We start from the raw sequence: 27,651 nt of genomic DNA on the forward strand, positions 1-27,651 counted from the left end.
TATTTACGTAGCCATTCAACCAGAAATGAGCCTCATCGCTGAACAAAATTTGTCGATAAAAAAGCGGATTTTCTGCCAACTTTTCTAGGGCCCATTCACTGAAAATTCGACGTTGTGGCTCGTTAGTAAGTCTATTCATGATGAAATGTCAAAGCATACTGAGCATCTTTCTCTTTGACACCATGTCTGAAATCCCACGTGATCTGTCAAATACTAATGCATGAAAATCCTAACCTCAAAAGAATCACCCTTTATATACCACGTATGGACTAACTTACAATTTAGAAGACAGTGTTAAGATACCTGGTCATCGGTAATTATTATCACAATCTTTAGTAGAAGTTTCTATGCAATCCATGGTGGAGGGTACATAAGATTCGGCATGGCCGAACTTACGGCAGTATAACAGGTTGGCTGATAAGTCCCCGGTCTAACAAAGAAAAACACATTTTTTTGTCAAAATTCGTTTCTATTATTATACATAGTTCCATTCAAGAGCGATACAACGATTATAACGACCTTCCAATTTTTTGATACCATTTTGGTAGTACTCCTTCGGTTTTGCCTCAAAATAGGCTAAAAGTTGCCAAATCAATCGTTACAAATGTAATTAAAGTGTTTGGGGAACGTTTGTCGATAGCCAGGAAGTCTGGATCGGGGTGAAATCGAAAACCGGAAGCTGCTGAGACGACAAAGAGAGTTGCCGGTAGTTTCAAGCGAAACCCTAACCTCTCTCTCCGAGATGCCGCAAATAAGCTGGGTGTATCGTCTACAACCGTGCATCGAGCCAAAAAACGAGCCAGTCTATCGACTTACAAGAAGGTAGTGACTCCAAATCGCGATGATAAACAAAATACGACGGCCAAAGCGCGATCCCGGAGGCTCTACACGACGATGCTGACGAAGTTTGACTGCGTGGTAATGGACGACGAAACCTCCGTCAAAGCCGACTACAAGCAGCTTCCGGGACAGGAGTTTTATACGGCAAAAGGAAGGGGAAAGGTAGCAGATATTTTCAAGCACATAAAACTGTCAAAGTTCGCAAAGAAATATCTGGTTTGGCAAGCCATCTGTACCTGTGGCTTAAAAAGCAGCATTTTCATAGCTTCCGGGATTGTCAACCAAAAAATTTACGTGAAAGAGTGTTTGAATAAACGTCTGCTGCCTTTCCTGAAGAATCACGGTTGTTCCGTACTGTTTTGGCCGGATGTGGCATCTTGCCATTACGGTAAAAAGGCCATGGAGTGGTACGCCGCCAACATCGTGCAGGTGGTTCCCAAGGACATGAACCCTCCCAACACGCCAGAGCTCCGCCCAATAGAGAAATACTGGGCTATTGTCAAGCGGAACCTAAAGAAGACCAAAAAAACTGCTAAGGATGAGCAGCAGTTCAAGGCAAATATATATATATATATATATATATATATATATATATATATATATATATATATATATATATATATATATATATATATATATATATATATATAGATATATATATATATATATATATATATATATATATATATATATATATATATATATATATATATATATATATATATATATATATATATATATATATATATATATATATATATATATATATATATATATATATATATATATATATATATATATATATATATATATATATATATATATATATATTTGCCTTGAACTGCTGCTCATCCTTAGCAGTTTTTTTGGTCTTCTTTAGGTTCCGCTACATGAAGCACGTCTACATGAAGCACGTCGTATTCAAAGATCAGAATTTTGGGTAGAAGCGTGTATTGTCGTTTGAGGACATGAAATCCTAAACATACTATTCTATTTGCATTGTGTTACTATGCATATACGTACATTATACATATTTATTTGCAAATTATTTAAAATATTTACTGAAAACACCAAATACCATTACCACATAATTTGGTAGTATTATATTAGACCCCAGTCAACGGTATCGTAAACAATTTCTTTCATTCTCTCAGTAAACATAGCAGATTTGGCACCAACAAACCCGGCCTCCATAGCGTCAGTGGACTTTCCTGCTGATACTTTTTCACTTAGCTTTTCCAAGTCGGGGACATCTTCACTTTTAGTTGTTAATATAGGCAATACGATCATGGCGAATAGTAATCCTATGGCACCTTTAGTTTTCAATTCTCTTTCTAATCCAAGACGTGGATATAATATTTCATGGTTAGAACCCAATCTGAAATATATAAGGATGCAAATTATGGTTAAAATTAACTTCATTGGGTCATTGAATTACATGAGAAGTCAACTAAATAAGTAAAAGAATTTTTTAGTTATCTTGAAACTATTGAATGGTATGTCTTGCCTTTCTATATGTTTCGCCGACGCCGCGTGATAAATATTTAACATTTCATTGAAATGCTGTAGTCGAAAATCCCTTGTTGTACAGGACATTAAAAAGTACATAATATCAACAATTGGAGAAGCATATCTCATAATCTGCCAGTCCAGTAAACGGGCATCAACAAGTTTCCCTTTCTGAAAATCAAAAAATGACAGATTATAAAAATTCTTGTAACTTTATGTGCTATGTACTTCATATTTAAACAAAATATTGTTGCTCCAGCAATCTCCATGACATACTACACTGTACGGCTCACTTTTAGTCGCATCCAATAAATTCAACATTAAGTCAAAGAATGAGCCTTGATCGAAATATGACTTAAGTTTACACCAATAACGAGCGTCCTTTTCTGTGTCTAGACAGCTTAGAGCACTTTTTTTAAGGCTTTCGAAATAGTCATTCAATTGTTGGTCATTCTTTCGTTGAACAAATATATCTACCATATTTTTAAAAATTTCCAGCCGTTCGGGCCTTTGGTCTTTCAGAGCAAGTGATGTCCCATGTAATTTTCCATAAATCGCCATGACAAGTGCTACTTGGTCATAATTCAAACCTACAAATCGATCGTGCATATAAAAACCATCATCTTGCAAGTCATTCATGCAAATGGCTTCATTATATTCTTCAGTAAGCGTAAAATGACATAAGGGATATTCAATAAATTGCAAAAGATCTTCAAGACCTTTAGATTTTTGAAAATCTAAGGTTAATGGAAGAAACTAAACAAGCAAATAATATGTAGAATTATGATCTATATCTTAAGAATATTCTCAACTCACTTGTTCGTATGCCAATGCCTCTCTAAGAAATCCTGGCCTAGCAAAAAACTGCTGCCTTCTCAGCTCATTTTGAGGTGGTACTTTAAGTATAATCTTTGTAGTCTGCTTATTGTTTGAAACTACTTTAATACGATACACGATACCCATGTAGTTATCGCCTTTCTTTCCGACTAGTTGTATTTGATATATGTAGTTGTTATATCCGAATTTTCCATCCAAGAATGTTTGGACTGCTGTCAAAACTGTCGATGATATTTCGTTTGAGTCGTCATCACTCGTATCTGACATAGTTTTTCTACAGAAATTAAGTATTATAAATGTTTATTACACTTTAGGTTATGTTTATTACACAAAAATAGAATTTCCATCATTTAATTTGAAATATAATAATTTAATCTATTCGTATTTATATACTTTTAGAAATATGCAAAGTTGAAACAAACTCCATACATAATAAAACCATTACAAAGTAGTAATGCAAACAAGTTCACACCATTTCAACGTTCGTATAGTACCTTAAATGGAATTCCTCTGAAGTCTACACCCTCAAAAAAAATCGCTTCTTTAACATATGTTCCAAACATATTTTGCAGGAAGCACATATATTATTGCATACTACCGAAACATTAATATGTTTGTTTTATGTGAACATATTATATGTTTGGAAGCATTTTGAGCCAAAAATATTATATGCTTGGAAGAATTTTTCCCAAACACGATTGTGCTCATTCCCTAACATACTCGTAATTTTCAATTTTTTTAGTTATTGGCACCTTTTTCTGTAATACAAATAATGTTGAAGAAATTATTCACTTTTATAAATTTTTTAAATTTTACCTTTCGCCTGCACGGAGAATCGAACCGAGGACCATACAGTTTGTAAGCCAACACACTATCCACTGGGCTACGTAGCTGTTATAGTCACCAGTAGATAATTATCGTTTTAAGTTACATTTATATAGCATAGTTTGCAGCGCCCACGAGCCCATGCAAACATAACATTATTTAACAGAAACATACATTTGTTTGCCACGTGGAGCAGTGGTTAGCATGTCTGCCTTGCATGCAAAGGGTCGTGGGTTCAATCCCTGCTCCGACCGAACATTTTTTTTTTTTTTTTTTTTTTAATTTACACATTTATATTTATACTATATTAAATTTTTTTTAAATGAAACTTCGAAATGTGCGTTATTAAAGATTTATAGTCAGTAACAGTGCTTGATATAAACGAAATTGACTGATTTTTGGATAAAATATTATTTTTTATTGCAAAAATAACAATATTGTAATAAAAAACTGTTTTTGGACAAAACTTTTAAATTTGGAAGGAATTCAAAAACTAACAAAAGAAGAACGTGGAGTCGAGTATAAACATACATACATAATTTTATAATATAAACATACATTTATTTAGGAGTGAACAGTTTTTTACTAGCATTTAACACCATCGCTCTAAAATTCCTTTTATTTTTCTTTAATAATTCATTTTAAAGAAAATAAACTTTTTAAATTGTTTTAGCTGTAAAACTCGAACTTAATGCCCGCTTTTATATTTGATGGTGTCCGTCAACTCCTCGTGGACTACTAAAGAGGAACTAAAGTTTGTTTTTTTACATTTTACTGTGTAATTTTTCACTATTTCCTCCTTATTTCATTTTACTGTCCCAACTCTAAAAAGTGTATAGTGCCCTTTCGCTATTTTTATGAAGACCCCTGATTTCTTTTAACGAACCAAGAAAAAAATTGTGCCCATAATGCCAAAATGATAAACAAAACACATGTCCACACATACATAAAATGCTGCTCTCACGGCGAAAACACATGCTGTTTTTTTTTTTAATGTCTATTCTCTTGGTTCCGACTGTCTATTCTCTTTATTCAAATTAAATAATATTTAGACTTAAGCATATAAAATTTTTGGCCTTATCATAAAACAGTTTTCCGAAACAACATACAAGCGGTTTCACAGAAATTGTTCTCTTTTGACTCTTTTGCTGTGTTATATTGATATCTTTCGTCAACTCTCCCGGTTTCCATCTCTATTTCTCTCTATACTCTCTCTGTCGCTTTGAATAAAATATCACAAAATATGTATGTTTAGTCGAAATTTGTAAATTTATATATGTTTGTATTCACACATATGATTTTTATGAAACATTCATGCCCCAAACATAATATATTCTAACATATTAACATAGATGTCCCAAACATTTAGTGTTAGTTTAGGAACATTACATGTTCGCACTTAAATATATTGTGGTTTAAAATCGTGCCCGAAACACATTTTGTTTATATCGGAACATATGAAAAACATATTTTTCTAACAGTGTACAATTGTAGAAATTTTGCAACACAATTTGAATACTTTAATTCCACCTCAAACTCCAATTGCTATGTCGATAAATCAACACCAAACTCAATTACCTTCTTCTATGAGACAGGGAATATAAAATATTATAAAGGAAGTACTCCAGGAAAGTCGCTTAAAGCCAGATGCTAAATGTAAGTTGTTTGGGTAACTAACAAATATCGATAATTTGTGTTGTGTCTTGCTCTAGTGTAACTCTAGTGCCGATTTGACCGCTGCTCCTCGGAGAAGTTCTCGTCATTCAATTCTGCAGCAGTATGCTGAAGAACATAGCATACGTCTTGCCCATCACGAATTAAATGAAATTTCATCATTAAATTAATCAATTAAACAAACACTAAAAAGACTTCAAAATCGACTAAACCAAAAGCACAAACGATAGGTTAATATGTCAAATTTGCAACAATTAGTCTGCAAATAAGAAAACTAGTTTAAGCCAACACCGAAAAGCTTTTCTCGAATTACTCAACAAGGGTTCATTGAAGAATCAACAAATCTTACCAATGGTTGGCCAGAAAAGGGTGTTTCAGATTATCACTCAGAGATATGTACTTATTCTTGCTACAACAGAAATGTAACTAACGTTTTCTCCTAATTAATATTCTTTATGAATTATAGCCACAATTGTTTCTCTCATAATTATCTAATCAACCTTCAAACCATATAAAATTGCATTGGTTTGTGGTCTGTTTTATTATTCGATATTGTTTTATATCGTTATAACAGTTTTGGAATATGTCATTCTCTGTTACAAATTAAGTAACGAAGCAAAAAATATGTCGTTTCGTATTTCATGGAAAATAAAAAATATACAATGGTTTTAACCCTCCACCATTGGATGGGAGTATACAAACTTATATTTTGGATCGTCGTGAAATTCTGAGTCATGTGCGCTCAAGGCCGTATTCAGGGGGGGAAGAGGGGGATCAAACCCCCCCCCCCCCCCCCGAAATGAATGAATATTTTTATATAAATAAATATATATTTTTAGCTGCATAGAAAAATCTTTTCGAAGATGTTGAAGAAAAGCTGGAGGTTTTATTTTGAAAAACGCTTACCTATAAAACTTGCACAAATCATAGAATACTAGTTGAAAAGTCCGTCAAACGACGGTCGAAAATAACAAATTGTTTTTGTTTTCGCACCACAAATTTCATTTTTTGAAAATGTATATTTGCTTTTTATGTGTGTTTGTTGTTCTTTTTGTGAACATGACTCGCTTTGTTTGGCCATAGAACAACAACGAAACAGCCAAACACACATGTGTAAATGAAATGGCGCAAAACCTGCGAAAATAACCTGCCTGATATTTCCAAACGTGCATATTCTTTTAAAAATTTTGGTCACTTTGCCAGTTACTCAGGGATGGAAAATACAATTTTTAGGAAAGTACAAAAAAGGTATTTTTTGATCGGAAAGGTACTTTTTACTAAATTTCAACAAAAATTTCACTGGAATATTATTGTCAAGAGACGGAATTTTAAAGAAAATAAAATTTTGACAAAATTTTTTATATAAATAAAATTTTGCAAAAATTTTCTAAAGAAATAAAATTTTGCAAAAAAATTCTATAGAAAAAAAATTTTGCAAAATTTTTTCTATAGAAATAAAATTTTGCAAAAATTTCCTATAGAAATAAATCTTTTACAAAATTTTCAATTGAAATAAAATTTTGGCAAAATTTTCTATAAAAATAAAATTTTGCAAAAATTCTATATAGAAATAAGATTTTGACAACATTTTCTACCGAAATAAAAAATCGATAATGTAGAATCGCATTCGTTTTTCGACTAAAACATTTTTGAAGTTCAATAAAATCCTGTTTTTGACTATGTCTTTTACGAAATAGATTTTTTTTCCCACATGGTCTGTTTTGCCATATTTGTAATTTCTCAAAATATTAAAATATTTTGTCAAAGCTATTGTACCATAAATCTGATATCGACTCAAAAATGTCTACACAAAAGGTACTAAATCATTCGCGGGGGTACTATGGTACTGACCGGGGTGAAAAAGGTTTGAAAAAAGTACTATAGAACTGCATTTTCCATCCCTGCAGTTACTACGTGCTCATCCGAACGTTCATTTTCAGCAATGAAGAGATTAAAGACGTATCTTAGAAATTCGACTAGCGAGAGTAGACTCAAAGGATTGGCATTAATGTCGGTTCATCGCCGAATAAATGTGCCGACTGAAGAAGTCATTCATTTATTTGCTGCCCAAAAAGCCCGTCGGCTCAATTTAATATTATAACAAGTATATACAGCAGTAAGTTCGGCCGGGCCGAATCTTAAATACCCACCACCATGAACCAAATATTAGGGTTTCCTTTGAAATTTCAGGAGGGCTTGAGGACTTGAGGACACTTCCCGAAGATAAATTTAAAGATTTCACCTATGAGGACTATATCAGATTCTGGATTTATAAGAACCATTTTTGTTTGAGTTTTAGAGGAATCATTAACATCTCTTGTAAGTGTGCAAGAAAATTATAAAATAACGTCTTGATTTGAAATCTTAAATCTGTAGAAGTAAAATCTGGAAATTTTACATTGAGTTTCAACCAATTTTCATGATCAGTGCGCCTTCTACACCCTGAAGAAGTGAAGTCGGTCTATATGGAGGCATTACCAAATGGACCGATAAAAACTTAATCCGATACACGTTTTTGTGAGCCTAAAATACCATAATATTTACAATTTCAGGCAAATCAGATAAAAACTACGGTTTCTAGAAACCCAAGGAGTTAAATCGGGAGATCGTTCTTATGGGGGCTATACTAATATATGGACCGATACTCACCGTTTTCGGCACACCTCTTTATGACCCGAAAATACCTCTAGATTTCCAATTTCAGACAAATTAGATAAAAACTACGGTTTCTATAAGCCCAAGACCCCAAATCGGGAGGTCGTTTAATATGGGGACCATACCAAAACATGGACCGATACTCACAATTTTTGGCACACATATTTGTGGTCTTACAATACCTCTAGATTTCCAATTTCCGGTAAATTTAATAAAAACTGCGGTTTCTATAAGCCCAAGAAGTAAAATCGGGAGATCGGTCTATATGGGGGCTATACCAAAATATGGACCGATACTCACAATTTTTGGCACAAGTATTTGTGGTCCTACAATACCTCTAGATTTCCAATTTCAGGTAAATTGAATAAAAACTGCGGTTTCTATAAGCCCAAGAAGTAAAATCGGGAGATCGGTCTATATGGGGGCTATACCAAAACATGGACCGATACTCACCATTTTTGGCACACCTCTTTATAGTCCTAAAATACCTCTAGATTTCCCATTTCAGACAAATTGGATAAAAACTACGGTTTCTATAAGCCCAAGACCCCAAATCGGGAGGTCGTTTTATATGGGGACCATACCAAAACATGGACCGATACTCACAATTTTTGGCACACGTATTTTTGGTCCTACAATATCTCTAGATTTCCAATTTCAGGTAAATTGAATAAAAAGTGCGGTTTCTATAAGCCCAAGAAGTAAAATCGGAAGATCGGTCTATATGGGGGCTATACCAAAACATGGACCGATACTCACCATTTTTGGCACACCTCTTTATGGTCATAAAATACCTCTAGATTTCAAATTTCAGGCAAATTGGATAAAAACTACGATTTCTATAAGCCCAAGACCCCAAATCGGGAGGTCGGTTTATATGGGGACTATATCAAAACCTGGACCGATATAGCCCATCTTCGAACTTGACCTGCCTGCAGACAAAAGACGAGTTTGTGCTAAATTTCAGCACGATTGCTTCATTAGTGAATACTGTAGCGTGATTACAACAGACAGACGGACATCGTTATATCGTCTTAGAATTTCTCCCTGATCAATAATATATATATATACTTTATATAGTCGGAAATCGATATATCGATGTGTTTGTAACACATGACAAACTTATTATACCCCCGTCACCATTCTATGGTGGTGGGTATAAAAATATTGTATGCATACCTATGCATAAATAAAATTTTCTACACATGAGATTATATGAATATTTTTTTTTTTTTTAAATTAAAATCCTAGCTACGGCCTTGTGTGCGCTTGCTGAAATCATGATAACTGTGACACCTATTCATAACTCCCCCAGATACACAGAATTGACCTCTTGAGTCTTACTTTTCCCCATGACATACATCGCGAGCAGACTTATTTTATTGAGTCTGTTATGAATACGAGCCTTTTGCAATTCTGTACAAACCATTTAATAAACTAGCAAAACGTGGTCCATATCGTCCCATAAATAGCCCTCAAATAAACCAATCTCCTGATTTGACCAATCTATGAATTGACCATTTGGTCCACAATCAGATATAGCCCAAAAATTGCAGAATGTGAACAAATTGGGAGTTTCAGTTCAAATACTTGGTAAGGAAAGAATGCTTTTGTCGATACACACAAAAAAATTGTTTTCTGATTCAATCACGAAATTAATTGATCAAATTAATTTTTTAATTGAAATATCTTCAAATGATAGTATCAACAGAAATAATAATATCAATTAAAAATGTATTGATCCAATTAAAAAATAATTTATACTATTAATTTTTGTTTCAATTTATATTCATTTTTTCAAAATTTGTTCAATCAATTAAATTTTTAATTGAATAGTTTTTAAAACTCAATTAAGACTTTAATTGGAAAATTTTTCATTAATTTTTTTTCTGTGTACCTGCATGTAGGATCGGTGCTAGTAAAAATGTATGGCTTTTTAACAGACATTTGCTTGTCCTTTCATTTTTGAAATTTTATTCTTATAATGACGAAAAATAATAAATTCATGTTTTTTCAAGATCGAGGCATTTTTTCAATATTTTATTTATTTTTCCCAATATTTTGCGATTACGATATCGAATCGCTTCCTCAGGGGTCTACAGTAGATTTATAGAAATTACATTTCATAAATATCATAGTATTAATATTTAGTGTCATTTAGGTTATAAAATGTAGCCGGAATTTCGAATTACGGAAACTTTGCAATATTTTCACGGCAGCTTTCCAGGAAATGCCCGGAAATTCTTCTTCGCAAGTAGGTTCTAGCCAATATTATTGTCAATCAGATTCGACGATTAGAGCCAACTGCTAGAAAAAATATATAATAAGAATACAAACAATCCAAACCTATTCAGTACATCTGTACGAGGGCAGTTCGGGAACTTCTTAGCCTAGCACAAAAAGTGCGGTATAAACAGAAAAAAGTTAAGTGTTTTGGAAACTTCCATCTCTGTTATGAATACATGTTAAATTTTGTTTCGATCTGGCAACTCCTTCATATAGAAACAGGTGTTCGAAAAAGACGCATCCCCAATTTTTTTACAATGGAAAAATTAGAAACGCGTGCTGTCATTAAATATTTACATAAAAAAGGTTTATCGGGACAAGAAATTCATTCATAATGATATGGTGAATGTGTTAGGTGAAAGTGCTCCTTCAGATGCAACAGTAAAAAAATGGATTGCTGAATTTAAACGTGGTCGTACAAGCATTGAAGATGAACCACGTAGTGGACGTCCAAAAACAGCAAAAACAACAGAAATTGTAGCCAAAGTGCATGATATATGGTATTAAATGATCGACGAATAAAAGTGCGTGAAATTGTTAATATCATGGGCATCTCAAATGATCGAGTCCATTCAATTTTGCATGAAGAACTACAGATGAAAAAGCTTTCTGAGTGCCGCATTTGTTAACAGTCGATCAAAAACGCATAAGAATGAACATTTCTCAAGCTTGTTTGGATCGTTTTAAGCGAAATAAAATGGATTTAAAGCGTCGTTTCATAGCTGTTGATGAGACATGGATCCACCACTATACTCCAGAGACAAAAGAACAATCCAAACAATGGACTGACGCTAGAGGAAGTGCCCCAAAGAAGGCAAACACAATTCAATTGACTGGTAAGGTTATGGCAACGGTTTGTTGGGACTTCAAAGGTATTTTATTGATTGACTATCTGCAAAAGGGTAAAATAATAAATTCAGAGTACTATTGCAACCTTTTGGATCAATTAAATGTACAAATTCGAGAAAAGCGTCCTGGCTTACAACAAAAAATAATTTTTCATCAAGACAACGCACCAGCGCACAAGAGTGTTTTAACAATGGCTAAAATCAACGAATTAAAGTACGAGTTGCTTGACCACCCACCTTATTCTCCTGATTTAGCTCCCAGTGACTTTTACTTGTTCCCAAATCTAAAAAAATCCTTGCTGGCAAGCGTTTTACCTCAAATGAAGATTCAATTACAGTTGTAAACCAATATTTTGAAGACCTTGAGGAAAACTATTTTAATCAAGGGATAGAATTGCTAGAAAAGCGTTGGACTAAGTGTATTGAAGTTTCAGGAGATTATATTGAAAAATAAAAATATTTTTGCAAAACTAACTATTCTCTTTCATTGATAGGCTAAGAAGTTTCCGAGCCGCCCTCGTATGTTGGATAAAAACTTTTTGGTGCTTAAAAGAAATATCGAAGTTGACGGGTTCTAAATATATAATGATTTCGGTATTGATTTTAGACTTTCGCACTTAATCGTCTTATATAGAGGAGTCTAATAAAATGTTATGAACCGATATTAACCAATTTTCGCATGATAATTAGAAGCCAAATTTGAACCGGATCGGATTAAATAAGTTTCTCCATGGGGTCGGTTTATATGGGAGCTTTATATAATTATAGACCGATATGTACCAATTTTGCCTTCTTAAGGGCACAAAGTAACATCACATACCAAATTTTAATCAGAACGGATGAAATTTGCTCTTCAAATAGTTTTCGGAAGACTCGTCTAGGAATCTGTTTATATGAGGGCTATACTAACTAACTATCATCCGACCTACATTAATAACAACTTCTTGTTTCAAGTTTCGTTCGGAATTTTGCGTTATTTCAACAGACGGACGGACATCGCCAGATCAACTCAGAAATGCTGCATATATACATAGGCTATGACTTATTTTGAGTATTTTCAATCTTTGGCTTACAGTTTTACATGTAATTAAAAAAACATTTTTTCTTTAAACCATCTGTATAATTGGGATGTTTAAACTGACATTTGTTTGTACCTGTATATCATTGTAAGTAAAGGGTGATTTGTTAAGAGCTTGATAACTTTTTTTTAAAAAAAACGCATAAAATTTGCAAAATCTCATCGGTTCTTTATTTGAAACGTTAGATTGGTCCATGACATTTACTTTTTGAAGATAATTTCATTTAAATGTTGACCGCGGCTGTGTCTTAGGTGGTCCATTCGGAAAGTCCAATTTTGGGCAACTTTTTCGAGCATTTCGGCCGGAATAGCCCGAATTTCTTCGGAAATGTTGTCTTCCAAAGCTGGAATAGTTGCTGGCTTATTTCTGTAGACTTTAGACTTGACGTAGCCCCACAAAAAATAGTCTAAAGGCGTCAAATCGCATGATCTTGGTGGCCAACTTACCGGTCCATTTCTTGAGATGAATTGTTCTCCGAAGTTTTCCCTTAAAATGGCCATAGAATCGCGAGCTGTGTGGCATGTAGCGCCATCTTGTTGAAACCACATGTCAACCAAGTTCAGTTCTTCCATTTTTGGCAACAAAAAGTTTGTTAGCATCGAACGATAGCGATCGCCATTCACCGTAACGTTGCGTCCAACAGCATCTTTGAAAAAATACGGTCCAATGATTCCACCAGCGTACAAACCACACCAAACAGTGCATTTTGCGGGATGCATGGGCAGTTCTTGAACGGCTTCTGGTTGCTCTTCACTCCAAATGCGGCAATTTTGCTTATTTACGTAGCCATTCAACCAGAAATGAGCCTCATCGCTGAACAAAATTTGTCGATAAAAAAGCGGATTTTCTGCCAACTTTTCTAGGGCCCATTCACTGAAAATTCGACGTTGTGGCAGATCGTAAGTCTATTCATGATGAAATGTCAAAGCATACTGAGCATCTTTCTCTTTGACACCATGTCTGAAATCCCACGTGATCTGTCAAATACTAATGCATGAAAATCCTAACCTCAAAAGAATCACCCTTTATATTGCAAAAAGAATTTAATGGTGTTTTCTTTTCCCAAAAAGTGCTGTCCCTTCATTTTGTCTAAACAGAATGCGCATTTTTAAAATGTTGCCAGCAACCTAAAAAATTGTATCAGATACAAAGATACAAAGAATTCAAAGGAGCAAACAGGGCTACGCAGCACTCTTGTTTATCGGCAGTGCTGAAAATGCTCGCATTTTGCCTCTATGCGTGGCACTAATTTCACAACAGAATTCGAAGCCTTTTCGCACTTTTGCTTGTTTTTTTTTAGAAAAAATGCCAAAGAAGTGCGCATTTTTTACAAGAAAAGAAAACACCATAAAATTCGATTCGAGTCTATAAAACTGAAATTGGGATACATATATCATCTATATGACGTATATGAATCAATACGAAAACCTTTAAGGGAAGGCCAAAATCTTTGGATGTAAGAAACTTTGTTTGGAGTGTTGAAAGAAATGGTAACATTTTTCGCATTTCTTGAATTGGAATGATCCAATGCAACAATTCAAAAGGTTAGTTTATTAAATGAATTGTTGAAGAAAAGTAACTTTCAAAAAATCAATATTTTCGCACGAATTTAGTACCGGCCTTTAGATAGAATTATTAGATATATGTTATGTATCAATGCTGTTTGCCTATCTGTTACTGAGCTTGGATCGCAGATTCAACTCCCAAATGGGATCCGGCCTTAGGTTAGGTTAGGTGGCAGCCAGATGTATCAGGCTCACTTAAACTATTCAGTCCATTGTGATACCACAGTTGTGAACTTCTCTCTTATCACTGAGAGCTGCCCGATTCCATGTTAAGCTCAATGACAAGGGACCTCCTTTTTATAGTCCGAACGGCGTTCCACATTGCAGTAAAACCAGTTAGAGAAGCTTCGAAACACTCAGAAATGTCACCAGCATTACTGAGGTGGGATAATCCACCGCTGAAAAACTTTTTGGTGTTCGGTCAAAGCAGGAATCGAACCCACGACCTTGTGTATGCAAGGCGGGCATCAGCGTTGCCAATTTGGCTTTTTTCCCGCTAGATTTGGCTTTTTTTGAAGACGTTTAGCGGGAAAAAAATGCATTTAGCTTTTAGCTTTTTTTCTGGCTTTTTTTCATGACCCTTTTAGCTATTTTTGGCTTTTTTATTTTCGACATGTTTCTATTGAAATATGGATAAAACGGCGTTTTTATCTAAGCCTTGCTGCAAGAATAAGAGTATCCACATATTTCAAAGCTCAGTTGAAACATTAATAATGATTCCAGCCATTATGCGGGCATTTTTGTAGCAAATACACCTTGTTGTAAAGTTTTTTTCATCATATTCATAAAAGTTATCGTAAACTTTAAATCTACTATTACCATACAAATTTGTTAGATAAACTGTCAGTAAATTATTGGGAATATTAGCATTTGACTCGTTAATCGTTTTTATGTTATTATAATATTCTTAAGTTATTACGATATTACTAAATTAAAATAGTAGATGTGGATTGCTTTGTGCACTGAAAAAATATTGTCGTGAGCCCAAAGATTTCATCTCCTTAAAATACGAACGCGAATTTTGGTTATAATAGCATTTTTGAATTTCTCTTATATAAACTGTTTTCCTTGTCCAAAAGACGATAAAGTCGTTTTGTCCTTATAATTAAGTGATTCAACTTAAAAATGGGTATCTTTTCATGAAAGAAGGAAGAATTAATGAAATAGTCTTTAAATGTGAGGAGTTTTTGCATCTTGACCACAAACCAAAATAGCATTCAAAAATAGAAGATGTTTTTCAACACTTTATTTTAAAAACGTATATGTTAAAATAATTTCTACTTGAAGTCGAGTCTGAATTTGGAAATTTAAGTTGGCGTTAGCACGTTTTTAAAGCACTTTGATAGCTCATGAAGAAAAGGAAAATGTTTTTATTGGGAAATGTAAACTGTAGGTATCTTCTACAATTTAAATAAAAGTAATGTATTTCGAATTTCTCACAATTTCAAAACCAAACTAAAATTTTATTTAAAAAAAACGACAAATCATTTTCTTACCCAATCCAAAGCTTGCTTAGATTATTTAATATTTTAAAATAACAAGTAAATAAAATAGAGGTGTTGAGAAGGTAACTCCCACAAAACGAAAGACTTCCAGTAAAAAAATTGTGATAGTAATCAAAATGTATCGAATACGCAAACAGAGCTAATATGCCTTAGATATTGTTACAGTCTCACAGAAGTGGAATTGAACTGAATTAAAATGAAAATAATATGCATTTTAAGTGAAATAAAGCCTTTAAGTTTGTTAAATTTCAATCAAAAATTTGACTTTTGATACAAAAAAAATTTAGCTTTTTTTCTAGCTATTTTTTAGAATTTTTTAGCTTTTTTTAGCTATTTTTTTGGGCAAATCTAGCGGTTTTTGGTGAAACAATTCTGGCAACGCTGGCGGGCATGCTAACCATTGCGTCACGGTGGCTCCCTATCCTGCCTTTGTTCGTCTAAACACAATTTTAGAATTGTTCTGCATACACCCAGAAATTTTTTAGTGACACAGCAGAAAAATTTCCTAAAATCGGTAAAAAAAAAGTTTGCTGAAAAAAGGAAAACAGCAACTATGTGCTGAAAAAAACAAACAATGTCTACTTGATTACACTAAAACTTGTTTTAGTTTGACCGAAACAAACAATAATAAAAGAAATTGAATATCAAATGAAGAAATAACAGCGAGCAAAATGTTTGCTTGTCGCATTAAGGGGGGTTTTAAGGATATTAGAGGGCAAAAAAACTATCTTCGGTTCTTGAAAATACAAATTTTACGAATTGTTGTACGTTAGACCATGAAGTACAAAAATGTATGAGCAGATACTGACTACTGTTTTGAGCACACTTTTTCTCAATGAATGTACACATTATCTCTAAAAATTAAGTACGTATAATTTTACTAATCATGTCAACTTTTTCACTTGATATGATTATAGTCTAATAAAAGTAGTAGTTTTTTTGCACGGGATTGGAAATTTAATTCCCATAGTAGTTTCTGTATAGCTTCACTTTAAATTTTTTAGAAATATTTGTTACACAGGAGAAAATTTCCGTAGTTAAATTATTCGTTTGTAGTTAAATTTTATTATTTTTTACGACATTTTCGACAGCCCAATGAAAATTTCGTTTTTTTAAGTATGTCTCAAACATTTTAAGAACTAAACGTGAGTATAAAGTTCAATGACCGTACACATAAGTTCAATATGAACTAAAGCAAATGAAAATTTTCGTAGGATTCCCAAAAATAGTAAGAATGAATGGTCATGATTTTCTTTAATTTTAGTTAATTTCTTCTTCTATGTGAGGGTGTAATTTCGAGAACTGCAGTTAAAAAGTACAACGGGGCATTAAATTTTCCTGGTTTTAACAACGCTTTGTGGAAATCTCAAAATGTGGATTAAATGTAATGTGTAAAATGTAATAAGGGAATATCCACGTCTGTATGTTATTTGGGGTTGTGGCTTAGTTATAATCTAACGTGGGATGAACACATTGCTCGATTGAGTTCACAGGCTTCATCAGCAGTTGGTATACTCCATAAATTTAGGTGGAAAATTGATACTAGGGTGAAGCTTATGATGTATCAATCGTTAGTCCAGTCGCATTTGTGCTACCTCCCTATAGTATATGGGTATAAGATGAGCCATTCACTACGAGCATTGCAATCCACTCAGAACAAAGCTCTAAAAATTGTATACAATCTTCCAATCCGGTTTCATACAATACATTTATATAATAATTATGCGAGGAATATTTTGCCCATGAGAGGTCTTTTTAAATATCAACTTCTGATGTATGTTTTTAAGTCCTTGAGGGGACTGGGATCCTACGGAATTCAGTTTCGTCGTAACATATCCCATACGAATAGAATGACGAGACATGCCATGGAATTAAGTACAGCAAGATGCCGCTTTGAAGCTACTAAGCAGAGAATATATTATTTTGGTCCTTATGAATACAATCAACTTCCGACTGATCTCAAAGAAATACGAGTGTTGTCTACTTTTAAGACACGCCTCAAAAACGTTCTTCTTAATAATATGGAAATACTTATTGCATAAATTTTACTTTAAACTGAACATCTTTTTTTTATAATTGATTGATTATCTATGTATTAATTACAAGCTCAAGCAGTTGCTCTTTTTTAGCCTCCTTAAGCCCCTGTGCACTGAGGCATTATATATTTGAATATTGTAATATATTGTATAAATAAATAAAAAAAAAATTAGTTCAATTTTCGTACGAGTTAGTTTATTCTTCCTATAAAACAGTTTACTTTTTTTTTGGTGTATAATATCTTGCTTTTTATTGACTGTAGTTTGAATTTATCTCTAGTTTTACATTCATAACACGAATTGATTTTATGATATGATGTGTTTTATTAACAACAAGTTAACGAATACTACGGACTAAACAAAAAATCGAAAACAAAAACAAATTCGAATATTATGGTGTGTATGAACATACACTCTTCCATATTGAAACCACATTTGATGCAAGATAGAAATATTGAACAAATATACAGTGAGCGTAAAAACAAACAAACTTTACAAAGGGTTTGTTTCAATTAAAAGTTTTGCAGTGTTGAGTTTTTCATTTTTGATTTTTAAGTTTAAGTAAAGACATATGTATATACTCTATAGCTAAACAAAATTATGTTAAATAAAATCGTAATTATATTTAATTGAGTTTTAAAAACTATTCAATTAAAAATTTAATTGATTAAAATTTTTAATTGAAACAAAAATTAATCACAAAAACTAAAAGTATCAATTAATTTTTGAATTGGATCAATTAATTTGTTAATGCCTTTCAAATAATTTTTTAATTGGTACTATCATTTCTGTGATTGAAGACATTTCAATTAAAAATTAATTGGTTCAATTAATTTCGTGTTTGAAGACAAAAAAAATTGTGCACAGATCCCCAGATTTTACTTCTTTGGTACTAATCACAAAAAATTGGACCATATAGGTTCATAATTGTATATAGCCCCAAATAAAAATCAACCCCCATATTTCACTTTTGCCTCTCTTTTAGCGCGCAAAAATTCATACCGGTCAAGAACTGAATTAAACCTATATGAACTGAGTTCACCCAGAGAAGGAATATGAGCACCTCAAACATGTTTCGAGAGCAAAATGTTATTTTTGGACAGAGAACATGTAACATGTTTGCGGCAACCATGTTATTTTCTCAAAAAAACATATGTCTGATTTCGGCAACCATGTATATGTTTGCCGAGAAAACAACATTTTTGCGACAAAAATGTTCCATGGTAACCTCCAAAAATAACATTTTGCTCTCGTAACATGGTTGAGGTGATCATATTCCTTCTCTGCGTGTTCTTGACCGGCAATTTTAATCTGCCTTATTTGCCTAATATATACCCCGTATGGACTAACTTCCAATTTAGAAGATGATGTTAAAGAGTTTTAAGACACCTTGCCATCGCAAGTATTGCCACAACCCAAGTAATTCGATTATGGATAACAGTCTTTAGTAAAAGTTTCCCCGCAATCTATGGTGGAGGGTACATAAGATTCAGCCTGGCCGAACTTACGGCCTTATATACTTGTTTCTAATCTTTTCAGACCTTGGATGAAAGAGATTTAGAGCATTGATTGTGTACAATTTCATCTTTTAAAATTAATTGATAAAAAATTGAAAAAAGCTGCTGTTCGGCTGGAAAAGTTAACACAGTACCCACCGATAGATATTCCATGGTATTGTTACGAATGTGATATTTCTAGATTTAAGTTTATTTAAATTAGTTTACGTTAATTTAAATTTCAAATTGTAACGATAAAATTACGTCATAACTTGTTAGAGTCATTTCTTTATTTTCTAGTACTTTCTTAAACATCTTTTGTGTTTCCAATCGTTCATTGTAAAAGTAACGCCTTTTGTTTTATGCCTGCACGACATCTACCTAATCTAGTAGAATGCACTAGATTATTGGCATAAGCCTAAAAGTATGTGTGCCATATCACCTATAAAGTAACGCCGATAGAATATTCCAGATGGCTGTAGGCAATGAAGATAACCAGTTGAATATGTGGTGTTAGATAAATTGTACAAGATAGTTCTAGATGGTTGTAGGCCAGACTATCCAGAATTTTCGAAATCGTCAAATCACGGTATATAAGCCCCTGGCGGAGGGAGCAGTCAAGTCAGTCGTAAGCTAAAGTTTATACAGTACACATCGTAGAGCAAATAAGTGAAACCAATCAGTTAAACAAATAAATTGTAGATTAACGTTATTGAAAAGAACTGTCTTTTTAATTATCGGGTAATTAAATACGCCTCAATATAAAAACGTAACAATTGGTGTCGGAAGTGAAATAACGAAAAAAAATCTACAATGAAGTTTAATCAGCTCCGAGTGGAAGACTTGAAAAAGGAATTGAGCAAAATGGGGCAGTCGACTACAGGAAACAAGGCTCAATTACAAAAGCGACTACTGGAAGAGTTCGAGCGGCGCAGTATTGATATCGAAACACATGAGTTCGATTATAAGGAAGATCTTGACGAATCAGTAGTAGCCAGCGCCTTGGAAACTCCATCTGTAGCTTCTAATGTTGTTGATTACACATCGATGGTCAATATTTTAAGCAAAATGATGGAAGAAAATTCTCTAAAAATGCAAGAGAACTCAAGAAAAATGATGGAAGAAAATTCTCTAAAAATGCAAAAGAATTCTAGAAAAATGATGGAAGAAAATTCTCTAAAAATGCAAGAGAATTCTAGAAAAATAATGGAAGAAAATTCTCTAAAAATGCAAGAGAATTCTAGAAAATTGGAAGAAAAATTCGACGAAAATTCAAAAAAGATGGACGAAAATTCTAGAATTCTAAGTGAGAATCTTCAACAAATTGCTGAAGGCATGGAAAAACGTGTGGACCATATCGAAAGCCAAATTGGGGAGCTGGATAAGAAGATTATTTCTGTGGATGAGAAAATTATGGTTCATGATGAGAAGTTTCTACACATTGAAAGAAAAATGTCAGAGCTGGAAATTAAAGGTGGACCAGTGCGCGTTATCGAGGGCTCAAAAACCAAACCTCCTGTTTTCGATGGCTCAACATCATTTGATGTCTTCAAATTCCAATTCGAAATGGTTGCTTGTAGAAATTTGTGGAACGACAACGACAAAGCAATTGAACTTCTATTGGCATTAAAGGGCAATGCCGCTGACGTGATACAAAGCATTCCCGCTGCCTCTAGAAATAATTATAATGAAGTAATAGCGACACTTCAACGTAAGTACGGCGGAGAACATAAGCAAGACATCTTCAGAATGGAATTAAGAGGAAGAGTCCAGAAGTCAAATGAGACTCTACAAGACTTTGCAACAGAGGTTGAGCGGTTGGTGCTTTTGACATATCCAGGAGAAAGTCATCCACTTGTGGACCGCATCAAGATCGAGACCTTTGTGAATGGAATTAGAGACCCTGATATAAAATGTGCAACATATGCGTCACAAAAGGCTACATTCGCAGAAACAGTAACATTTGCACATGCACAAGAAACTGCGAGATTGTTGGCACGGCCTCAAATTCACAAAGTACGCAGAGTAGAGACCCAGTGTGAAGAAACGCAATCGGTCATTGAATTGGTAAAAGAGGCTCTAAGGCAGATAATGCAAGAAATGAAGCAGCAGGCAAATAAATCTAGAATAAAATGCTATAACTGTGATAAGGCTGGACATCTATCCCGGGAATGTAAAGCGTGGCGTAAAACGTCGGGGTCAATCTCGCCATCTCCATTAAACAATAATCATAAGAAGGCGACCACAAAGCCAAGCGACTCAAATTTAAATTTTGCGGATAATAGAAAAGGTGGCAAACAAGTTATTGATCAAGCCTTGACACGACGGCATTGCAATGTAGAAAGCACACGCTACACGAAGGCTGAACCACAGGAGACAGTTGTAAATGTCAGGCAGTTACACATCGAATCTGGCACAGACTGGTCAACAGAGCAACGTAAAGATCCCATTCTGAGAAAAATTATTTCGGCGAAAGAAGAAGATAAGAAACCCAGTAAGAAAGACATCGCAGCCGAAAGCCCACTTATGAAATCATACTGGGCTCAATGCGACAGTCTATGTCTGGTCAACGGAACCCTACAACGTAATTGGGAAAGTGAAGATGGCAAGAATAGCCGCAACTTGATAATCGTGCCAGATTCTAAGGTAAAGGATGTTTTGACGGAATTCCACAATGGACCTAGTGGAGGTCACTTAGGAATAACCAAAACAGCCGAGAAAGTGAAGCAAGGATTCTACTGGGTTGGATGCCAGAAATCAATTGCTGAATGGGTAGCAAATTGTGAGAAGTGCATAAAGGCGAAAGGGCCAAGACGAAAAAGTAGAGGTCTTATGCAAGAGTATAGGCCAGGAGCGCCTTTTGAAAGAATAGCAATGGACGTTGCAGGGCCTTTCCCAGTAAGTGATTCTGGAAATCGATATGTCCTTGTGGTCATGGACTACTTCAGCAAGTGGCCAGAAGTTTATGCCATTCCTAACCAAGAGGCGAAGACGATTGTAGATGTAGTCGACAAGAACTGGATATGTCGCTACGGTGTGCCGACCGAGATACACTCAGACCAAGGAAGAAATTTTGAATCGGCCATATTCAAAGAGATGTGTGACTCCCTTGGTATCAAGGAAACAAGGACCACGCCATTGCATCCGCAGTCTGATGGCATGGTAGAAAGGTTTAATCGCACTCTGGAAGAACATCTTCGAAAGGTGGTGGATAACGGCCAACGAGACTGGGACGATCATATACCAAAGTTGTTGCTGCCGTATAGATCAGCCATACATGATTCTACGTCACGAACACAGGCCAAGGTCCTATTCGGAACGGAATTGAAGTTGCCCGGAGATTTGATATTTGGCGCTACACCCAATGAGCTCGCCATGGAAGAAACCAGTAACGACATACCAAACACATTTGGTAAAGTTCACGAATCAGTGCGAAACAAAATAAAAATGGTTAGCAACAGAATGAAGGCGAGATATGATCGTGCAGCAAACACTGAGGGCTTTAGTGAAGGACAACTGGTTCTGCTATTCAACCCGCAACGAAAGAAAGGATTATGTCCTAAACTACAAACACAGTGGGAAGGCCCATATAAAGTCATCAAGAAGATCAATGATGTAAATATATACCGCATTCAAAAAGACGACAGCCCAAGGTCAAAGATGAAAGTCGTTCACCTGGAACGTTTGGCTCCATACGGAACGGGTTCTGTGCCTATTCGGGACGAACAGGCTTAAGCGGGAGGCAGTGTTACGAATGTGATATTTCTAGATTTAAGTTTATTTAAATTAGTTTACGTTAATTTAAATTTCAAATTGTAACGATAAAATTACGTCATAACTTGTTAGAGTCATTTCTTTATTTTCTAGTACTTTCTTAAACATCTTTTGTGTTTCCAATCGTTCATTGTAAAAGTAACGCCTTTTGTTTTATGCCTGCACGACATCTACCTAATCTAGTAGAATGCACTAGATTATTAGCATAAGCCTAAAAGTATGTGTGCCATATCACCTGTAAAATAACGCCGATAGAATATTCCAGATGGCTGTAGGCAATGAAGATAACCAGTTGAATATGTGGTGTTAGATAAATTGTACAAGATAGTTCTAGATGGTTGTAGGCCAGACTATCCAGAATTTTCGAAATCGTCAAATCACGGTATATAAGCCCCTGGCGGAGGGAGCAGTCAAGTCAGTCGTAAGCTAAAGTTTATACAGTACACATCGTAGAGCAAATAAGTGAAACCAATCAGTTAAACAAATAAATTGTAGATTAACGTTATTGAAAAGAACTGTCTTTTTAATTATCGGGTAATTAAATACGCCTCAATATAAAAACGTAACAGTATATTACGTTTACATCAAGCATTGTTCTTTTCTAGCTCCGTAGTAAATGAAATGCCGAACATGCTTTCAAAATATTTGGAATATTGTATATGTATGTATGTACATCATGTCTGTTTCAAAAAGTTGTATTTGGTACTTTGTTTTAAATAAAGTTTATCTTATTTTTTTAACGAAATATACCGATTTGGAAAATGTAGCATTAATATGCCATCAAGTAACAAATCTTCATAAAATTTTGCACTATCGTATTGAGGTATATTAATCCAGAACGGTTGATTTAGGGTATCATAGTCGACTCCGCCCGACCTTAGTTCTTTTTTGTTATTTGTTTTGAATATTATATGATTGTTAAAAATTTTCAAATAATACCCTATTGTACAAATTTGTATATGCTTTACTATATGGTACGATGTACGATCGATTGTTCGTTGGACTGAACGACCGGCTTTTTTTTCTCACCACTACAGGCACATTTACGTCAAAGGAGAAATATTTGCATTTCAAGTACTTGCTAGAATTGAGTAAAGTGTGGTGAAGAGAGGGAATTATTGTTTTTACGTACCCTACGTTTAAACACGTATACAAACATCGCACATACTGCACTCATATGTAGGTGTTTTGAAAAAAGTAGCAACTCTAGTATTAGTTGATCAATGGGTATGAGTGCAGCGCAAGGTCCAACTCACTCAGTAAAAGCAGGCCCCCAAAACTGTGGAGACACATATTAATTGATCTCCACTGGTGAATTAAGCTCAGTTCAACATTGACTTTGGTCGACTAAATATCGAAATAGACGCAAAGTGAAGTGAATAAAGTCTCATTAGATTGGCTAAAAGAATCTAAGCTAATAGCAAATTTAAATTTTAACCTACCTATGCATCTAGAGCGTTAAAAAATATTAAGAACATTCACGTGACCATGCCTATGCAACCAATAAAATTCTATTATGATGTCCTCAATCAGTCCAGTCGCGCTTTGTATATATTTTTGGAAGCTTCAAAAATCCCATTTGAAGCCGTACCAATATCTCTGCTAAAAGGTAGGTTGGAATACATATATATGGAAATGTTTCTTTTAAGTTCAGTGCATAGAACAGGTAGTAAGGAACCCGGTCATTGGCAATATCAGTTTTATTCAAAATTTGACTTAAGTGTAAAATAAACAAGAAGTTTTTTTTTAAGTTTGTTTAAAAGTAAAGAACATAAATAGGCGGAGTTATACAAGTCGGACGGGACGGACTAATTATACTCTACATCACTTTGTAGATTAACTCTGTCAGAAGAGTTCTCTTTTCTGAGGAACGAAATTTTATTTTGAATACAAAAAAATTTAAATGCAAATGGAAAAGATTAGAGAACATCTCATGAATTCAGGTTTATTTGATGAAAAAATACTTTACATTAAAGAGGAATTTCGTTTGTCTAAATTTTCGCTCCAGATGAAAGTATTCAAAACGGTTCCTTGCATAAATTGTAGAAGATACTCGTATATATTTAAATCTGGACCGATTTCGTTAAAATTGCATTCACATCGCTAAAATGCATTTTGTAGTCAAATAAATGTATATGGGACAAAAGAGATAAAATTACCCCATTCTACTTAATAATAAAAAACTGAGACCAATACTTTGGTTACAAATAAACAAAATATCGTAAAATAGGTCTAGTAGGTTAACATAAGTAAGGAAATTTAGCAAGAAAATGTGCGTACCTGAAATATTGGTTTTAGGCCCCATAAAATATATACCAATCAGTGGCGTAGTTAGGGGGTGATAAGCCCCCCAGAATATTTATCGGTATCGTAGACTAACTTCATACCTTTGAATTAGAACATTACTATCATGTAAATAACGTAATATATTCGAAATCCTTTATTTATTTTATTTTATACCGTAAAAATGAATTGGTAAATGTATGCATTAAAGATGTAATAGGGTTATATTTGAACAGCTGACTTTGTGTGTTGTACATTTTATTGTACACAGATATTTTTTAAAATTGTTTGCTTGAGTTTATGTAAATATTTTGATAATTTTAACACTATATCTTTGTTTACATATTCGATTATACGTTTTCATGTGTTTACATATGAAAGTGAAATCATCAATTACTCTATTCAATCGAGACACTGACAATTGTAACTTTTAGCACTGTCATGTTAAATGGTATCTGATATTTAAAATTTCATAATTGTACATTAAATAAATTCTTTGTTTAGTTAATGCAATTCCAATTTTTTTGTTTCTTGTTTTTTATTTTTTTTTTGGTAAATATGTATTTGTTTTAAAATTAAGTAGCTCATCCCATTCGTTTGCTTCAGTTCATATTGAACTTATGTGCACGGTCATTGAACTTTATAGCCACGTTTAGTTCATAAAATGTTTCTGCCATACTTAAAAAAGGAAAAAATTTTTTGGGCTGTGGGAAATTTCGAAAAAAATTATTAAAATTTAACTAAAAAGAAATAATTTTTTTTGCAATACAAATAAGCTAATTTAGCATTAGTTTTTATTTTTTTCGGTGTAGAAACTGAGACATTATGATACTTATTTTGGAATTTGTACGGGATCGCTTAAGTTAGAACGTGTTATTCCCAAACAAGAGTTATTCATATAACTTACGATTCCAATTTTAGAGGCAGTTGCAAAAATTTACTGTAACGCCGCTTCAATCTCTAATAATGCAGTGAGGCCATTGAGCGACCTTTGTTTAACCATACTCATTTGTTTTATTATTTATTAAGTCTTTAGATACAAAAATCCTTACAGACAAATGTAACTATATGTTCGTAACGTTTCTCTTCAATGTGACTTGTTTCTTAGATTTATTAAAAAGTCCAATTGAACAACTTTAAATTCAAAATGCTTTTAAGGCCAAATTAAATTGGTAAACTTTAATTGAAACTTCTGTGCAATAGAGAAATGTGTCTCAATATTGGAAAACAATGTATATATTTTTAAGGACAAGATATCGTTGTGTTTACGACTATATTTTCAACGAGTTATTTATATTTGTCGTGTCGTGTAGCCAGTAAAGTACAATTAAAAACTATATTTTTTGTCGTATATTTAACCTTAAATTAGCAAATGAAAAGTTAAAATTAACATGGATTGGATATGCACATTAACTTTTCTCTACATCCCTACCAGAATCTAACCTCAAGAGAATCGACGACCGCGAATATTTTGTTTACCGCCTTCCTCTTGGAATACACATATGTACTTTAATCATAACATTGTAATTTTATTGTTATTATTAAACTGATAGGATACTGCAGCAGATGGAAGATATTTACGTTGACACATGCATCCACTAAAGACCTGTGATTTCTGTAGACAGCTTTAATAATAATAACAAAGAAAAAAACGTTGAAACTTGTTAATCGAAGTTTATTTACAAATTTAAACCGGCTTATCTTAAACACACTTACATACATGCAAACATGTTATTTTATTACAACAATAAAATGTACGTGAGTGTGCGTTAAAGCCAATTGAGTTTATTACTTACATAGCACACAGAAAAAAATATTATCATAGGTCAGTGATGCAAAATAACTGATCTAGCATTATATTATACTGATTACGCTTCAAAATTTATTCATCCAATTACATTTTAGAAAATATTGGTTTAGATTTCAGTGTCGCTCTTAAGAAAAAAATGCAGAGTAGTGAATGGTGATTTTTCAGCGATAGTTTATGTCCGCTCAGTAATGCTAGTATTCCAAAGTTTCACACATAGCATGTCCTTCAGGCTCAATATCACCCAAAGAATGAATATGATCACCTCAAACATCTTTCGAGAGCATAATTTTACTTTTTGACCATGCAACATGTTTGTGGCAGCGATGGATTATGCTGATGAAAGCTTCTCTATGTGGTTTCGCTGTAATGTGAAACACCGTTCGCACTCAGCTTTAAAGCGGAAGTAACTTGTAATTGAATCGGATAGCTCTCATTGAAAAGAGAGAAGTTCACCACTTGTGGTATTAACTGAATTGTCTAAGTGAGCCTGCCCGTCTCTATACACAACCTGGTGGTCTCCTTTAAAGTCGCTCAAGAACTACCATTTGTCCGTCTTCTTTAAAATTGCTTAAAACTTCCAGCCAGAGGCCCTGATGAAGGCGAGTATGTTCCTTAAGCTACGCTCCCGC

The 27,651-nt window shown here is 33.8% G+C and overlaps 3 protein-coding genes across 4 annotated transcripts in view; 2 read left to right on the plus strand and 1 right to left on the minus strand.

Moving 5' to 3' along the window:
- Positions 1-1,774: 1,774 nt before the first annotated feature.
- On the minus strand, positions 1,775-6,163 carry pkm (Pinkman). 2 transcript variants are annotated; one of them, XM_075300889.1, is made up of 5 exons: positions 6,035-6,163; positions 3,166-3,460; positions 2,578-3,105; positions 2,348-2,520; positions 1,775-2,218 (listed from the first exon to the last, which is right to left on the minus strand). In XM_075300889.1, the coding sequence occupies exons 2-5, from the start codon at positions 3,451-3,453 to the stop codon at positions 1,942-1,944; spliced, it is 1,266 nt and encodes a 421-aa protein (XP_075157004.1). In that variant the 5' UTR covers positions 3,454-3,460; positions 6,035-6,163; the 3' UTR covers positions 1,775-1,941. The 2 variants fall into 2 exon arrangements, with proteins under 2 accessions (XP_075157004.1, XP_075157005.1); XM_075300890.1 differs by lacking the exon at positions 6,035-6,163 and adding an exon at positions 5,590-5,915.
- A 13,189-nt stretch (positions 6,164-19,352) lies between these two features.
- Positions 19,353-23,444, plus strand: LOC142230310 (uncharacterized). Its single transcript, XM_075300956.1, has one exon. The coding sequence runs from the start codon at positions 19,969-19,971 to the stop codon at positions 22,888-22,890; it is 2,922 nt and encodes a 973-aa protein (XP_075157071.1). The 5' UTR covers positions 19,353-19,968; the 3' UTR covers positions 22,891-23,444.
- A 783-nt stretch (positions 23,445-24,227) lies between these two features.
- Positions 24,228-27,651, plus strand: part of GstT4 (Glutathione S transferase T4) — a 37,653-nt gene continuing 34,229 nt past the window's right edge. Inside the window, exon 1 of the mRNA XM_075299159.1 lies at positions 24,228-24,538. Coding sequence (XP_075155274.1) covers positions 24,418-24,538 — 121 coding nt within the window. The 5' untranslated portion in view covers positions 24,228-24,417. The remainder of the gene's footprint in view (positions 24,539-27,651) is intronic.

The sequence above is a fragment of the Haematobia irritans genome, chromosome 3 (assembly GCF_050003625.1).
Source record: "Haematobia irritans isolate KBUSLIRL chromosome 3, ASM5000362v1, whole genome shotgun sequence".
In the NCBI taxonomy this organism is placed as follows: Eukaryota; Metazoa; Arthropoda; class Insecta; order Diptera; family Muscidae; genus Haematobia; species Haematobia irritans.

What these genes read in the sequence shown, in the direction of transcription:
- pkm (XM_075300889.1), bottom strand. Translation starts at nt 3,453, where the DNA reads ATGTCAGATACGAGTGATGACGACTCAAACGAAATATCATCGACAGTT. An exon ending in AGGCATTGGCATACGAACAA is followed by an intron (nt 3,106 to 3,165) that starts GTGAGTTGAGAA and finishes TTGCTTGTTTAG; the next exon opens with TTTCTTCCATTAACCTTAGA. An exon ending in ATATTTTGTTTAAATATGAA is followed by an intron (nt 2,521 to 2,577) that starts GTACATAGCACA and finishes TTTGATTTTCAG; the next exon opens with AAAGGGAAACTTGTTGATGC.
- LOC142230310 (XM_075300956.1), top strand. Translation starts at nt 19,969, where the DNA reads ATGAAGTTTAATCAGCTCCGAGTGGAAGACTTGAAAAAGGAATTGAGC.